At 37.7% G+C, this 18171-nt stretch overlaps 1 protein-coding gene across 2 annotated transcripts in view; it reads left to right on the forward strand.

Annotated features, from left to right (window-relative positions):
• The first annotated feature begins 8 nt into the window (after nucleotides 1–8).
• PARPBP (PARP1 binding protein) overlaps nucleotides 9–18171 on the forward strand; it is a 38590-nt gene continuing 20427 nt past the window's right edge. For both annotated transcript variants that reach the window (XM_056482110.1, XM_056482108.1), the window contains exons 1-6: nucleotides 9–162; nucleotides 872–1395; nucleotides 7902–8129; nucleotides 8984–9091; nucleotides 10471–10641; nucleotides 12162–12316. In XM_056482110.1, the coding sequence (XP_056338085.1) occupies nucleotides 1246–1395; nucleotides 7902–8129; nucleotides 8984–9091; nucleotides 10471–10641; nucleotides 12162–12316 (812 nt within the window). In that variant the 5' untranslated portion in view covers nucleotides 9–162; nucleotides 872–1245. The remainder of the gene's footprint in view (nucleotides 163–871; nucleotides 1396–7901; nucleotides 8130–8983; nucleotides 9092–10470; nucleotides 10642–12161; nucleotides 12317–18171) is intronic.

Here is an 18171-nt window from a genome sequence, read left to right on the forward strand (position 1 = left end):
GCGGATTTGAACGGAGCGGCAGCGGCAGCGGCAGCGCCAGTGCCAGTGCCCCGGCCCTGCCTGCCCCGCCCGGCCCAGCCCGGTACTGCCGGCCCGGGACCGCGCTGAGGGGACGGCAGCGGGGCCTTGGGCGGCCGCAGCCGGGAGCGCTCGGCGGCAATGGTAATGCTAATTCCGGCTCTGGGAGCTAGAGGCGGCTTGGCAGGGGTTTGGGCTTGTTCGGGCTGTTTCACTGGGAGCGGCCGATGTGCTCCCTCGGGAAACTCGCGGGGCGGAGAGAAAGAAAGGCCTCCGGAGGAGTTTTACTCTGCCCTTCTCTGAACTTGCAGCCCACCTGTTCCACCCTCTGTGACTCTCGTGTGGCATTGCCATTATAAAATGGGTTATCCGCTCCGGGCCTTTTGGAGAGTGAGAGGTTGCTGTTGCAGTCGTTCCTGTTTCCCGTGTCTCCTGTCCTCCCTGCCCCTTGCCCGACTTCCTCACCTTTTACAGTCGTGCCGATAACCAAAAATAAACGCACTGTGGGCTCTACCTCAGCTGTATGGAAAAAGGTCAAAGGTTGAGTGTTGTCTTCTGGAAGTAAATGGAATAGGTGTTGCTCCTGTAGTGTCACTGCAGTGTTAGAGAACTTTGTTTCAGGTAACGACACACTTAAAGGCAAACTTGTGCTACATTGTCATGTACCTTGCCTTGACAAATGCAAGAAGGTGAGAGGGACCAAAGCATGAAGCAGTCCAGTTATGGCATATGGAATTAAATAAAAAAACCCCTAAATTAGAAAAAAAAAAAGGAAAAAGACTGTATCGGTAATAAAAGTTTAGAGTTGTTTGTGTTACTAAGTCTTAGAAATGTTAAATCTCTTTTTTTCCAGGTTTAAAGCATCCTCCTAGATGCCCATCTGAATGCATAGTGAATGCAGAATGTACTGAAGACACTCTGAGGCTGCTTTTGGAGGCAAAAACTCATATTTTTGATAACATTCCATTATGTTGGCATAATGTACAATGAAAGTAAGGGCTGCATGAAGGCGTGACATACATAAGCACTTTTAACCCCTTATCTTCACAGTTGCTCTGTCACAGTGAGGCAAGGCTGGTTTAGTTGGAAGAGTTTATTCTAGGAACTTGGTCTTTAAGAAGATACAACTGGGATTGCACAGCTTATTGGGAGGTGAAGACTTGCATATGCCTCTGGCATAGTTATATTCATTTTTCTCTTGATTATCTCTGTCTTCTACTCTGGACAATGATTACTTTCCAGCAAAAACTTTTACACTTGGTCAAGTGTTTCAGAAGACAATGGCCTTTATTTTCCAACTCTGAAAGGACTACTGTGTGTGGAGCAGACTGCATGTTGATGGCCTTACAACTCTCCATGGCTGAAGTCAATAAACAGGTTAGAATTCTTTCAGTATGTTCTTTGTACACCTCAGACTTGGTTCCCTGGCTGCACTTAGTGCTTAGACACCAACTTGAAATGACTCTTTTGGTTATTTAATTGCTGTTTGTTAAAACAAGGTATATCTGAGGGTCAGGTGCTGCAAGACAATAAATGAATATGATTAAGTGCACTATTGAGTCAGGGATGAGAAAGAGGAACTGCAAGACAGATGGGAGGATGGAGTTCTTTATGTGTATATTTGAGGACTAAACTTTAAACACTAGTGTATTTCTGCTGACCATATAACTTCTGTTTATTTCCATCCAGTGTTTCTTTTGTGCTGTGGATTAGGGTGGGAGAACTATGGCATTTGGGGTGGATTTTTATTCTGAGTGCTCTGAAAGTATTTTGGAATGACATGTGAAGAACATGAGTATAAAACTGATCTGTTATAGTCTGCATGAGTTGTATTTGCCACATTCCATGCTTGCCTGCTGCTTTTCCTGACACTCACCAGACCTATATGTACATCTAAGTTGTGAGTGTGTATCCACTACCAGTAGGGATTATATGGCTTTGTGTGTGTACATGGAGTGTCTGTCAAATGGTGGAGAGGAGGTACAACCCTAAAGTGTCTCTTATTTTAGTAACCTAATGATGCTTTTTTAGGTCAATTAACCTAATTATTGATGGAAACAATACTGACTGTTGTCAGAAGACTTACTCAAGTGTGCGTAGTAAGTCAAACATGTAGTACAAAGCTTTAGTTTAAGAAAACCAAAACAAACATACCAAATCAACAAACATACCACAAACAACAGAACCACATCCAAGTGGAATCCCTAAGCCAATAAAAAAACCCAAACAAACAGAAAACCTGCTTCAGTTTGTGCATCAGAAAAAAATTTGTAGTCTACAATGTGCAGATTGGGGATATCTCTTGACTAAACATAAAAGATAAAACTGATTAAGGCATTCCCCACTGTCAGAAACATTACAGCAAGGATACTAGAATCCCAAGACACTGCATTTGTACTTCACAGAATGTGGTATATTCTAGCCAGGGGCCTGGTGTCCTCACAATACCTGTGGAGGTAAAATGAGAAAATTAGCCTGCATCAAAATTAACTCTTGGAGAATTGATAAAACAATAATGCAAAACTTCATAAGGATGGGTGACTGTTTGTCATGCTTATTATTCTCAAGGTAAAACTACAAACAGTTTTCCAAAGCCAGCTCTGAGAATTAAAATGTTGTGCTCTGTTATATGCCAAAACTTACAGACATGAAAACGTTATGGTTCATTTCTCCCTGTTTTCCTTACAATAAGTTTTTCCCTTCTGCTAGAGATTATTAGTTTATTTTACTTTCTCCTTTCTTTTCCTCATCCAGATAATATTCCTCTCTTCCATAAATATCTTTTCTTTCAGAGATGATCTAACAAAAATTACAGCAGTTATTTTCAACTAATTTTATTTTGAATTGTTTAGCTTCTCCTTCAGATCTGAAGAAAGAGCAAGTTTTCAAAGACTTGATTTGTTTTTTCTGAGTATACTAGTTACTCTAATAAAACCAACCTTGGCCTGCATATGTGGATTAAAGCTATTTTAGCATTTGCATGGGCTGCCTCTGAAGCACAATTTCTTTAGATGGTATCCATTTTGGAGCTCACAATCTTGAAGCAAAATATGTCTGGTTTATTTTGTTCAGCACTGAAACTTCAAACTAAGATGCAGGGTTTTAAGTTGTAGGTATATCCCTCGTTAGGTTTCTGATTTAAATACAATAACTTTGAATTGTTAACACCTGTATAATGGAAATCTATAAAGTCAGTTCCTGCAATAAAAATAGTTTCATTAACAGGCTATTGAGTGTTTGCATTGAGAAAAACCCAACACATCCAACCTATCACAAACAACCAAAATACACTTTTCTTCCTTTATGGGCCTGGACAATTTTAATGGATTTCTTATTTTAACTGGTACCTGTTTTTGCAGTGGAAAGGAAAAATAATAAAGCTTTTTGAAGAACTCTGGAACAGTTTAAAAGCTTCATATTCTATTAATCTTAAATTTCACCAGAATAAGGGTAGCAAAAGGGTGATAAACCTTGATCAAACAGCAGGGATGAAAGAAAAGGAATTCTATGCTCTGAATCCCTCTGAGAATATTGGTTTGTAGCACAGTTGTAGCCATGTGGCATAAGTCTGTGGTGGAAGCAAATATCTTTCACCTAGATTGATTAGTATAGATCTAGAATACATTTTCAAGAAGAGCCTTCCTCAAGGTTTGAAATAGTAATAACAGTTTTCAAGATGAAGTTCAGCTGGGTAATTGCTTTAATTTGACTGTTTGTACCTGTGGATCAGAAGGGGTAGAAGATGAGTTATTAGGTCAAATAATCATCTGTCATTTTCAGACTATGGTTGTTTTAGCCAGTGCAATGAGAAACTGAAGTGTATAAAACAATTATTTTTCTAGAATCTGTGAGTTTAAGTTGTCAGACTTAAATGTGTTGTAAATCTCTTCTAGACTGAAAGTTTTCTCCTGGAGGAGAAACTGCTTCATTGTTGATTTTAGAAGATATCTTCCCTTTAGAAATTTGTGTTTGTGTATTTCTGATTCTGTATAAAAGCAATTTTAGTGTGTGGTTTAGTTCTATTCTGTGCATTTTGTATGCTGACTGAGGACTATTATGTTCTGTTTTAGTGTCTTGTATTTCTTGAGATTATTTTCCAAATTGTCCCGTTTCCATGTTGGCAAACGAAGAAAAATGCAGTTTTACAGTGTTACTCCCTTAAATTGTTCTGTCTCCCTTTTGGTAATGAGATACTCCTAACTAACTTTGTAGCAATTTGATGTGCTGTGTTGCTTTTAATATGTTGTCATGATGCTGCTAAGAGAGGTTGTCTTGGCTGTTGCTCACCGTGATTGATTTTTCGCAGAATCACAGAAGGGTTGAAGTTGGAAGGGGGCTCTGGAGGTCATCTTATCCAGCCTCCCTCAAGTAGGGCAACATGGCAGGGCCAGTTGTCCAAGATTACGTCCAGGAGTCTTTCAAATTGTCTCTGAGGATGTAGACTCCATAACCTCCCTGAGCAACCTGTGCCAGTACTTGGGCATCCTCCAAGTAATGTGTTTCCTGATGTTCAGAGCAACCTTGTGTGTGTTTCAGTTTGTGCCCATTGCTTCTGCTCTTACCTCTGGGCACCTTAGGAAAGAGCCTGGCTCTATCTTCTTTGCATTCAGCCTTCAGATATTTGTATGCATTGAGCATTCTTTTCTCCAGACAGCCCCAGCTTTGTCAGCCTTTCCTCATATAAGCTTCTGTCCCTTAATGATGTCTGTGAATGATGCGTGAACTTTGTTTGACTTCTCTCTAGTGTATCTCTGTGTCCCTCATACTGTGGAGCCCTGAACAGGACACAGGACTTAAAAGTGGTCTCACCAGTACTGAGTAGCCTTCTCTCCAAGGGACAGGGCTCTTTTTTACAAAAAAGTTTGGAGTATTAAATATTTCCCTGCTTTTTTTTTTAAGGAAATTATATACTGAGGCTGTTCTCCTGTCTTTCCCTTAAAAGTATAGTTTCATGTATTTTTTATTTTTGTTTAAAAACTGGCCTTGTTTCAATGGTGTTAAAACTCTTGCTACATCTTCCCCTCCTTATCAATAGGACTTTTTCTTCTCCTTCTCACTCCCCTCTCTATAGTATAACAAGTGTCTGTTTTGAGGGGTAGAAGAGGAAGCAAAGTCCTTTGCTTCCTTTGTGTTTTGCTTTGTTTTGTTTGTTTCTAACAAGCAGGGTTCTAAATTTTCAATCTTTTGTTTTTTATTACCACCATAATTGATAGTGTTTGGCTTAGAAAGTGCTTGTTTGTTGTTTGGGTGAGTACAATCTTTACTTTGCCTATTCCATGATTCTGCTATTCTAGTGGCCCATATATCTAATACCTCTCTAGTGCTCATTAAACAGACAATATCTCTATTTTCTTGTGCCCTGGTACTTTTTCCCTCAACACCTGCCCTCACCCACCCAAAGAAAAAGGTGTTGAGTACCCATGCCATTGTCATTTTATGTATTATTATTTTATAATATTGTCATTTCTCTAAGCTTGGGCTATCAGCCTGTAACTTCACTGCTTCTGCATCTTGCAACCCAACAGCTGCCAGATGTTCACGTGCTTGTATTCACGTGAACCAGTTTCTCAATCTGTGCACAGCACTGTCAGCATGATGGGAAACTTATTAAAAATGCCTCTTTATCCTGCCTCAATGTGGTTTGTGTTCCATTTGGAGTTTGGGAACTCCTCTGCTGTGTGAGAGTGTAAGGAAGTAACAAGGCTGAGCAGAACTAGAGTGCAGAATTGCACAACTCAAGGACAAAGCCAAAAAACAATGCTGCAGTCTAGGATATGCCTGGGAAGAATAAACCCAACACAGAGGTGGTAGTTAAGCACAGCAGTCTTTTATGCATTCCTAAAAGGGTTGGTGAGCCAATGTTTGGGGAAGGTGTAAGCCAACCTTTTTGAAGCCGAAATGCACAACCTTTTTGGTTTTTATAGCAATTTGCTGTCAAAGTAGAAATTGATTTGCTAAGTAGTTACCACTAGAAAACTTACAATACCTACAAAATAGTAAAAAGTGGTGTCTTTAAGCATGACATGTTGCTGCTGAATTTCAAACATTCTAAAACAAGAGTCCCCAGGTAACTTAATATGCTGCATTACGAGGAAGTGAAGAGGCATTGTAGTACTTTATGGGTTCTATTCCTATGAAATGGAATACTTGCACTGCCTGTAATATAATTAAAACATGGGACTTTTTGAACTTCCTTAAGCTATTAGCCAGTTGACAAGTGCTTACTACAAAACACTGCAGTATTTTAAAAATTAATTTTAAAACCAGATACTTGAGAAATTGACTGTGTAAGTAATGGAATATGCCATCACAGTGAATGCCTGGTCACAAAGGTTAATATCTGGAATGCAATATTTGGATTTAAAATATTTTTGCAGCATTAACATAAACTTTTCTAAAATCTGCAGGCCCTTGATCTGGTGAGGAAAGGTTTTGATTTATTAGATACCTTATGAAGTTGTTCTTTAACTTGGTACTTCTGAAGGATTTTGATTCAAAATAAAGTGAGAAAACATTTTCTTCCATCTACTGCTGCTTTGGTCTATTTAAATTGGGTTATAATATGATTATTTGTTTAATTTTTTTTTGAGGGGCTGAAATGAAAATGAGGTGGCTTTCAGAAAATATACAGGCAGTTTAAATCTTCTGGTAATATGTAGAATAATATGTAACTCGATAGTCCTGATTTATCAGCACAAATTAGAAGGCAAGAAGGTGCTCTGAAGCTAATATGTGAGAGTTCTAGATATGTTCTAGAATTTTCACTCCTAGTTCTTTGCCTAGACAATATCAAAATGGTTGACTTTCAGAATTTTGTAATCATGTTTTTAACGAGATCTACTGAGAAGGTTGTGCTAAATATGTTAGCACATATTGTGCTAAATGTGTTAGAGCAAAGGAGGGATCATTTGGGCTGGAACGACTTAAATTATTAGAATTTCTCATGTTTTCTTATTTCATGTGTTCTGTTGCTAATGGTGCTTATATGCAATTAATTTGCTTAATGTGGAAATGTCATGAGATGAATTGAACCTTTGTTCTAGACAGGAGCCATCAGACATTATGGAGAGTGCATAGCAAGGCTTGTTATTTGATCACTAGGCATTTATCTCATGTTGCATGGTGAAAAACACCTTTTTTGCTGCTCTATATTGGGGAATGCTTAAATACCAGTAGTGTGGACAAAAGTTTTCCACCAGGAATTGGGGACTCCTACTCAGTTTAGAGAGCAGGGTGTGGGCAGAAATGAGGAGGACAGGGTGTGAAAGAGAAGGTGGTAACAGCAAGTAGTTGGAGGAGAAGGCAGAGGGGCACATGGAACATTACTCTTCCTGTCAAAATTATTTGATTTAGTCTATATTGTATAGTTAATTATAGTAGTAGTTACAGAGGGGTGTGCGTGGCTTTAATATATTTACGAGAACTGTATAGCAACACTGTTAGTGTTATGATAAAATATAATTGTATTAACACGAGAAAGAAAAGACTTTTTTTTAAATTGATGGTTGTTTTCCCAGTTTACTGCTTGAAACAAAGGAGCCCTATTTACTGCCTTTGTGAAGTAAATGCCTGCCATGCTAAAAACTATTTCTGCAAATAAAGAATCTTATGCAAGGAGTAGTCCTGCAACATTCACTGTGTCTTCTCATGAGTAAAGTTTGATATACATGCTGGGTATTTTAAAGATCAGGAACAAATATTGACAGAATATAACAAAATTCAAGTGTAAATGCAAAGCAGTGGAAGAACTTCAACTATAAGTAACACTTTGTGATAAATTTAGGTTATGATAGATTTTTAAAATACATATGCAGCTTGTTTTAGATTTATTTTCAAAGCTATGCTGAATATGAAACATTTTTTTCTCTTTTTGGTTCTGTTAGTACCATGGATACTTCACAGTATCACTTAGTGATGTGTTGGAAACTTGGAGCTATTTGTTACGTGACAAACTGGGATTATATGAAAACATGAAAGAGCCTGAAAATTATGCTGATGTGAAAAAAGCCTATCATGCCTTCTTAGCAAGAAGCAATATGTTAGATTTAATAGACATATATCAGAAGTGCTATAGCCTTGGACTTTTAGCTGAAGATGAAAGCATATCCCCTGTAAGTATTATGTTTGCTTGACCTCTTATGTTTTGGCATATTTTTGGTTCCAGTTATGGATTTATGACACTTCTGATTATACGCAGGAGCTCTGGATTATTCACCAGTTAGTTTGCTTTTCTGTTGGGGAAGCACTTGAGTTTAAATTACTAAATATTATAAAGAAGTCCTAAATTCACTCAAATTATTTCTCTCTGTTGTCCTGCTGGATTGTGAAGTCCCACAACTCTTCTATGAATAAATGACCCCTTGCCATAATTTGGCCTGAGAAATAAACTGTAGAGATTTGATAAAACTGAAACAAATCTTAGTTATTAATGCATCATGGTGTTTTGGTTGTATGTTGATGTGCAAACATACGTTTTGCAAACACTATGCTCTTTAAACAAAACTTCTGTATAATACGTGTTTGAATTTTAGGGGTTTTTTTCACAAGTTCCAGTTCAGCCACTCAGTCACAGCTCCATTTTATTTTATTGTAGGTCTTTTATTTGGGATTTTTAATGTGTTTTTCTTTTCCTCCTGCTTTTTGTGGGGAAGATAGAGAACTTGGGTGGGTTAATGAGCTCTTCCTAAACTTGGCATAACATATTAAATTTTCTCTAAAATATAAGCAGTGGCTTTTAGTGCAAATGTATAACATAACTGCTTGAGATAACTTATAGTTAATTTTAAACTTAAACTTAATTTCTCTACTCGAACAGTTGTACTTTTAAAGACTAAAAGTAGGTTGTAAGGGCTGTGCTAACATCAAACACTAGGAAAGTGACAGAGAGGCCTACACCAGGTTTTAAAACCACTTTTACTTTCTAGTCATCTTCATGTTTAAGTTTATTCTGATTTTTTTATTAAAGGTTCAACTGTTGGAATTTATTTCTGGTGTAATGAATGCACAAGAAAATAATGGTTCTGTTCTTTCTACTCCTACACAAATCAACAGATGGGGCCAGGAGCATATGAAGGTAAAAATTATTTTTGTCTCTTGTAATGGTCTGTAGCTATTGAAAAGATTGAATATAGCAGGTTTTTTTTCCAGTTGCTGTTATTCATAAAAAAGGAAAACCCGTGTATCCAAGCTCTGTATCACTTGAGTATATTGTAGGTGTGTGTAAGGCTCTTATATTCCAGAAGACAGTCCGGAATGACAGGCACTTGATGTAGAACAAATTTTTCTACAAATACACCATCACTCAGGCATTGTCTTAACTGAGCTTTAAATAAATGAAACAATCTCCTTCGACTTCATTTTATTAGCTTGTACCCCCTTACATATGGAAGAAATCTGAATAGCTGCTGTAGCAAAGCCACAGTTTGGCTGTCCCAATAGAGGACTTGAGGACTTTACCTTTTCAACCACCAAAATAAGAATTTCTGACTACTTTCTAGCAGTGTTTGAAATGCTGGGGCTTTAGTAATTTCCAAACTTGCTTTTCTCATAATAAATGGTAATTTCAAATCAATATTTGGATATAATTCAAAATATTTCTGAACAAGAAAGTGTTTTCTGAACTGAAGTTCTCCTGTAAACAGCACTTCTACCACTACCACTATGGATTTCTTGCTGCTCTGACTTGTGCATTAAAAATATTCTTTGCTCTTTTTTTCTCCTCTGAGGACTGTCTTTGCAGACTGTCACATGTACATGTTTGGTTTTGTTATATACATACTGTGGTATGAGAAGGTGTTCTGTAGCAGGTATGAATTTTGTTATATGTAATTCTGCTAGAGACATATTTTCTTTTTTTTTTTTTTTTTTTTTTTTTGCCCTCTACTTGCAAGAATACTGCAAAGTCTTCAGTTCTGGGCCTGTTTTTCTCCAAGGGTCCAGGACAGTGCTGCAGTATTAGAAATTAGAATGTTATCTATTGGTTATGTGAGTGGGGCAGGGTCACAATTGATGTCAAACGGAGCCAGTTTCTTTGATTTAAATCCCCTGGAAGCCAAGAGGAAAAAACTACTGAATCTGTAGTAGAGCTGGCAAGTAGTTAAAATCTTAGTCTTATTGAAGTTAATGACAAATTCCTACATGGTGCTAGTATTTGCCTTGAGGTAGAAAAGGGAAGTTGATGAGGAGGCTTCTAAACAGAAATTTATAACCAATTTTAATAATCCTCAAACACCTTGTGAATATTCAAGTCCCATATATGCAGTTCTAACTTATTTATCATGTTTGTTTTCATCAAGACTTCCAGAATCCTCATGCGTAAAGGAGCATTTTGAAATGATGGAAGGTGAATTTTTACTCTTCCCAAAATTACATCAGTATGTGTCTAACTTTAAAAGAAAATGGAACATAATTTAGCAGTGGGATGAAAAATTTGTGTGATGTTTTCGTATGCAGGTGACAATCCTGGCAAAGAAGTTTGTCTTTTCATATTTAAGCCTTTTGGTGAATTCTAAGGATGATCTGGCACTGGCTCATATTCTAAATGTTCCTGACAGAGGACTTGGTAGAGAAGCCTTCACTAACCTGAAACATGCCTCACAGGAGAGAAAAATGTCAATTTTCCTGGTATGTGTGTCAAATGAATCTTTCTGGAGGTCGGGGTCAATGAAGTAAATCTCAACAGAGAATGTGGCTTTAATATGACAACACTGATGTTTGCAAGCCAAGTCAAATACCACCATGAACACAATTTTAAAACTAAAAGACAATGGATTCTGGGGGGAGAAACAGGTGCTTGTTTGGTCATGGGATCTCAAGATGGACAGAAGAAATACTTTGCGTGTTTCTCAAGAGTTCCAAAATGGCATCTTGTAGTAGTTGTTTTCAGTACAAAGATGTCTCAAAAATATTTGAAGGAAGGTAAAGAATTCTTTCTTCAAAGAACCACTGTAGTTTTGCATGCAGTGTAACCTCAGTACACACAACAGCAGTCTAAGTTAAAAACAGTATGGGTATATAGTCACTGAAGCAGCTGCATTCTCAAACTTTTATGGTTGAATAATTACGGAAAATTTGTGAAATCTCAGTTCCAGGTTTAATTATTTTAGTTCCTAATGCTCTGTTAACTTTGTATAAAAAACCTGTATGTGTTTGGACTGGACATGTCTTCTTCACAGTTGCCAGAGGGGAAACTTCTCTAATGTGTAAAGAAGTCATCTTTTCTGACATCTGTGTCTTGTAGAAATCTTGAAAACTAGAGTGAAGGCAAGGTCCTATGAACTGTATACTTGATCCATAGGAAAACTTTAGCACAAAGACAAGAATACTGGCAAGCAGACAGCAAGTTTGCTTTCTGTGCTAGAGTAATTTGAGGTTTTTCTCTTTCCAGTCCTAATAGCTCTATGATCTCGCTCTGTACTCTGAAATTAAAATTTGTGTGGAATTAACATTACTGTGTCTGTGTTAAGTTTATTGAATTTTTATTCTTACTTTTACCTTCCTGGACAGCTGCTAGGTTTTTTGTTCTTACTGTTGCCTTAAGATTTTGAGGATTGAGATTGAGCATACTCTAAGGTATGCTTTTGGCAGATCTTTTAGTTGACTTAACAACATATAAAAATATGTGGACACTTTCAGAATGACAGAAGCCTTAGCTGTCTTTTTTTTTTAGAAGATTTGAGTGTACATTGTTTGGATCTCTGAAAATTGTTATAAGCTGAAGTCAGCTTTTACATGCTTATGTTAAAATTGTCCTTGGGTCATAGAGAGCACTCTGAATATAAGAGTAGTTTTTGTGAGGCCAGCAGGAGCATTTAAACAGCCACAACAACAGAGTTCTGTAGCATGTTTTAATAAGTTTTTTGTCCTAAGCTTTCAAAAGGCTGATGTAAACATAAAATTAGCTGGGTTATTTTTACTATGGTTTGTGCTTTTTTGGTTTTCTTTAATGCTTCTGTACTCTTTAAGTATTGATCTTGCTAATATTTATGGTGAGATGTACAAAGCTTGCAATTAAGAGCCATTATTTGATTTCAGGTAAGTTATTTCTGCTATCAGCCAGCTTTTACACAATTTGCAGACCTGTAGGAAAGCATATGTACAGTCCATGTCTATCTACAATTTGATATTTCTGTTTTTCCTAATAGATGGCAACATCTTTTATTCGGACCATAGAACTTGGGGGAAGAGACTTGGCATCTTCTTTGTATGATCCTTTAAGAGCCCATGTAAAAGGGCTTTCCAACTTTGTTAATTTTATTGACAAGCTGCAAGAGATTCTTGGTGAAGTCTTAAATACAAGGTAATAGATTTTCTGTTAGATTTTTGTCTTGGTGAGCACCTCCTTTTCTTGTGCTTGAACAAAAAGAACAAAAGAAAATCAAATAATGTACTTACTAAAGGATTCAGAGTAAATGTTTAAAAATTAAGGCTTATTTAAAAATATAATAGAAAAATGATTGGTGTAAGCTTATGAATTTTTGGAGGTTTTTTGTATTAAATTTCTATCAAATCTATGTATAGTTTGGTTACTTTCCTAGTTGTAAAGGAAGTTACAATGATTTCCATCTTGTGAGTCTGGTAAGTACATAAACTGATATGTGCCTTACTTCTTGCTAGTTAATTCCTCATTTTGGTCATTTCATTCTGTTTACCCTTATGTAAAGGAATCTGTCTTGCTGCTAACAAGTGACAATGCTGGTTATTTAGCCTTTTTTCCATTTACTTTAACTATATAAGTGAAGCATAAGAATTATTTCTTAGGGAGGCTCTGGTGGCGTTGTTGATTTTGAATTGTGTTTGAAGAACTGAAGTTAGTCTTTTGGGCAGTCTTATGAATGTTTGATTAATTAGAGAAGTGTAAATGCAATACAAGGGTTTGAATTGGTAAGTGCTGACGTTATTACAGAGAGAAGAGCTAATTTCTTAAGCTTCATAGAAATTAATAAGTTTGTCTTTTATAATCAGTAATTTTTCCATACAAAACTTTGGCAAATCAGCTATAATAGTTCTATTCTTGATATTTAGGGATCTTTTTTTTTAAGTTTGAATTGAGTCTAATCCTCACAGTGGAAAACAAAATGTTATAAGTAAACATTATTTAAGTTAATGTTCAGTTTCCATTGAAGCTGGAATTGGGAAGTATTTCTGAAGTTGTTTTGCAGTTTTGTCTTTTTTATTCTGCTTCTTTGTTCTTTCATTTCAACATCCTGGATGCCAGAGACATACTGTCTGTGCTGGTGATTAAAGAAGACTATTAGCTCAACATATAGTATATGCTGTTTTTCTTTGTTTAAATCATGTCTGGCACTGTATATTGATAAAAATGAGACATGGAAAAATAGTTATGTGCATGAAGTTTTTAGGATGAAAAGACTTTTTCAGGTAAATGCAGTTCAGAAAACTGTAACATAAAATGTGGTATCTTGTTAATTGCTCCTCTGTTTAAAAGTGAATGTTTAAATGTGAGAAGTCAGAGTGGGATAGTTGCTGGGAGCTGTCAGTTTCTCACTGGGTGAGTTCTCTAGAGCTCGGAAATGCTTTTTAGCATTGAGATATTTATTGTGTAGCTTTCCCTGCTGCATCTGCTGTGCCATTTATTTTTGGATATAAATCTTGTTAATGTCAGATGCTGGTGTGTGCATTAAGTTGTAACTATGGCTGTTTGTCTTGCTGACCAGGATTGGAAGGTGGCTGTACTGTGCTGTTTGTAGTACCTCTCATATTCCCTATGGGCTTTATACCTTCACAATGTAAAATATGGTTTTAGTCTGTGTATCTATAGATGTTTTCAAGTGTTTTGCATGTAACGTGGCTGAAGACTCTCTGTCCTGCCTGTCATGTGGCAGTTGTTGGGAGCTCCAGAGGATCCAGTTCTATGCAAAAAATGTTTTCTAGCTCTGTTACTGCTGCAAAGTAAAGACCAGAGGGGGCAAAAAGCAGCAATGCAGCAGAATCCTGAGTTGCTTCATCTGTAGAAACCTGCTGAGAAATCCAAGAGCAAACTAAACAACCTGTCTGCAGCATTGCTGTTTCTCTGATGCAGAGATGAGCCAACCTGCATTAACCAGGTCTCTGTATTGGCTGTGCCACAAGAAAAAATGCAGTACTTTTTACAAAATGATTAAAAATCTGTTATTTTGTTACAGTGAAGATATGAAACTTGTAATTGCACAAAGTACAAAGTAGCCAAAGAAATGGTGGGTCGCTGTGGGACGCATGTTGAAAAGAGGCTTTCTTTATCTGACTGATTATTTTGCTTTGGGAATCTAGAAACCAAACTGAAGATCTTGGACAGTGGTGGGAAGTGCTTAAAAATATTTTGAACTTAATAGGAGTTATTGCACAACCAAGTATCTGCTAACCTATGAAGAATATCAAAAATGTGTTTCTCATCTCCCCATCATTCAGCTAAGAAAGCGTACAGTAGATTGGATGAACAAAGGGAAATCTGTCAAACAGAGTGGAAGTTTAATGAAACTATGATGGTTTGGTTCAAATATGTCACTCCTGATAGCCGGAAAATAGAAAGACAAAATGAAATTTGGTAGTTTCTTGGTGTATTCACTGAAGACTGAACATTCCTATAAGTCTTTGGAATGTTGAAATTGTTTGCCTCTCGTCATTCTTTAGATGTCTGATATTAGACGTAATCACTAATTTTTCAAGAGTCAGTAGCATGAATATTCGTTAACATTTGGGGGTACTGTAAAACTTGAAATGCTAAAGCTATTTATAGATTTGTATATATAAGACTTGGACAATGTTAATACAGTAAATGGAGAACTTGGATGTTCCACTTTTTTACACCTGTTTCTTGACAAGGAGCATATCAATGTTGTATTTGTCAGTGAAAGGGATGACTATTATACACCTTAGGATATGAAAACTCTCTTCTGTTGGTATAAATGAAAAGCTGAAGTTCTAATCCATCATTCTGAAAATGCTTTTCTTTTAGGCCAGAAGAACTCCTGAAATGACTTTTCCCAAGTCTGTTAAAAAAGTGTGACTTAAAACTGAAGGATAGAAGGTCGTTTGTCACGTTGGTTACTGTGCTTAATGGTTGGTATGGGGAGGATGTGTGCACATATACATACACTTAAAATCCCCACTGGTTTTGTAGAGTGGCAAAGCTGGCAGCGTGTTTCCCCAGCTGGGCGCAGGCAGTGGCCGCTGGGTGTCAGCATCGCCCAGCTCGCGTGGAGCCGGACCGCGCTCGCCGGGTCCCCTCGCCCCACGGAGCCAGCGCGGCGCTCCGGAGCGGCCCCGCAGCCCCACACAGCCTGCGGCTTAGTGCTCTCTGCTTCCCCTCGGCAGGGAAAACGCTGTTTCTGACGGGCTTCCTTTGGTTGCATCTCGAGGTGCGGTAGTATTTGGGGAGAGAAAGCACTTTGGGCTCCATCTAGGCTTGTGCTGGATGTTTGAGTTAATTGGACAGTGTTCACACAGCCCTGGAGGTTTGTGGTCTAAAGTTGCTGGAAAGTTGTGCAAACATATGCAAAACATTGTATATAGGATTGCTTAAATTTAGGATTATAGAATAATTCAGGTTGGAAGGAACATCAGAAAGTTTTTGGTCCAACATCCCGCTCAAAGCAGGGTCAATTATGGAGTCAGCTCAGGTTAATCAGGGCTTTATCCAGACAAGCTTTGTACAGTCTCTATCCTTGGAGGTTTTTAATCTCCTTCTTGGCAGCCTATTCCACTGCTTTTGACCTCACGGTGAAAAGTTGTGCATTTTTTTTTTTCTTATATTGAGTTGGGACCTCTCTTGTTTCAGTTTATGCCTGTTGTCTTTTTTTACTGTCTGTCAACATGAGGAGTCTGGCTCCATCTTCTTGGTTGCCACCCTGTAGGCATTGGAAAGCTGTTAGTAAATCCCCCTGAAGCCTTTTCTTCTGCAGGCTGAACAAGCTGTTCCCGTAGCTGCTTCTCACAGGGTATGTCTTCCTGACCAGCTTGGCAGCCTTCTGCTGAACTTGCTCCAGTTTATCAATGTCTTTCCTGGACTGGGGGGCCCAAAACTGGACACAGTATTCTAAATTTGGTCCAACGAGTGCTGATTAGAGAGGGATAATCACATTCCTCAGACTACTGGCTACGCTACTGTTGATGCAGCCAAGGATACTGTAGGCCTTCTTTGCTGCCAAGGCATGCTCCTGGCTCGCGGCTCGCTTGCTGAACATGCACCAAGGTTTTTCACACAAAGCTGCTCCCTGGCCTGTATCATTGCAAGGGGTTATTCCTTTCCAAGACTTTGCATGTCTTGTTGAATTTCATATGGTTCCTGTCAGCCCATTCCTTTTGTCTGTTTAGGTATCTTTGCGTGGCAGTTCTGCCCTCGAGCGTATTGACTGTTCCATCCAATTTGGATCATCAGCAAACTGGATGAGCATGTAATTTTAGAGAGTCTCTGCCAAAGATAATAGGACAAAACCCAGGTTTCAGGGTAGGCCCCTATATTATTCCATTGTTATAACATGTTTGCTACCTTCTGAGCATGATGATCCAACCAATAGTTAACTCCTCTAATTGTCCATCCATCCAGACTGTAACATCAATACTCCTATATGTTGAGAGTACTCTGATAATGCTGATAAGCCTTGATAGAATTAAGAGAAATGGCATCTGCCATTCTCTCCCCTGGTCTGCAAACGGAGTCATTTTATTTTAGAGGGAAAACAGATTGGTCAGGCATAATTTCCATTTGGTAACTAAATGCTGGTAGTTACCAGCTGCCACTTAATCCTTCATATGCCCAGATATGTGATCTTAGAACACTTTGCATTATTTTCTTGAGGAACAAAGTGAGGCTGATGAACTTGTAGTCCTCCAAACTGTGCCTTTGGGGTTTTTTAGTTTGTTGGTTTTGAGTTTGTTTGGTGGTTTGTTTTTTTTTGGTGGTTTTTTTTTTTTTTTTTTTTGGCAAAGATTTGCTTTTCTCCATTTGTCAGGGACCTCACCTGGTCACCATGACTTTTCAAAGATGATATAAAGTTGTCTTATGAGGGCATTTGCCAGTTCTATAAAGGCTCTTGGATGCAATCAGTTTGGTTCAGTGTTCTTGGAGGTACTCAGTACTGTCAAGTGAAGCCTGATTTGATCTTTATCCACTGCTGGCAGTTCTTTACCGACACTGATTACAGAAACTTTTCAGAAAAGACTGAGTGCAAAGAAGGCCCAGAGTACTTCTGGTTTATCTCTGTCCACACTGTTGCAAAAATCTGCCTTTCAGCAAAGGTCCCTCTTTTTCTTTGTTCAGCAGGTGAAGCTTTTTCAACGTTTGTAATTCTCAACTCCAGCTGAGCTTTCGTTTTCCTGATAACATCCTTAAATGCCTGGGTGATGTTTCTAGATCGTTTGTAATACGTCCCTTCTTCACCATTGTGTGTGAAGCCCTTTTGCATTCAAACTCTGTCATCAGTTCACTATTTAGCCAAGCTGATCTGCTGATATTTCTGCATATTTTCCTAAGTATTGTGATGGAATGGTCCTGTGCTTGTAATATTATTATAGTATAATATAATTTATGTTATTATAATTAATAACAGCTTGTCTGAGAGCCTTTGCCTTTTAGAACTTCCTCACAGGGAATTCAATGGCTGCTTATCAAGACTTATTCTGGGAAGAATACTTGTTTACTTTTATAGTAACATTGTCACCAGACTTGGGTAGCAAAGCTTGGGACAGAGAGTATGAAGAGTCACTCTAGTTTCTTCCATGAAGCTGAGAGAGAAATTTTAGCCAATACAGCAAAAGCAGGAGCAGCAGCAAGATGGAAAAATACTCTGCAACAGTTTTATTTTTTTGCTGTGTTTTTGTCATGGATATAAAAATCTATGAAACTCCAAAGGGTCCAAGGAAGAGTCTTCACTTAATGTTGATATCTGTTAGAAAATTAGACTAACAATCATACATCCCCTATGAGTGCTTTGATGTAGTTCTTTTTTATAGGTATATTTAAAATCTAGATAAGTTCACTGATTTTATTGTTGAAATTTTGAAATCGAAATGAACGTGAGCTGCTGATTTTTTTTTTTTTTTTTTTTAAACTTACAACTATAGCATAAGAAATAAGCCTTTTAGATATGCTTCAAAAGCACAGTTACTGCTCTGTTAGAAGCATTTGTATTGCATTCATTCCTAGATAAATTTTGT

Source organism: Oenanthe melanoleuca, chromosome 1A (genome assembly GCF_029582105.1).
Source record: "Oenanthe melanoleuca isolate GR-GAL-2019-014 chromosome 1A, OMel1.0, whole genome shotgun sequence".
Lineage (NCBI taxonomy): Eukaryota > Metazoa > Chordata > Aves > Passeriformes > Muscicapidae > Oenanthe > Oenanthe melanoleuca.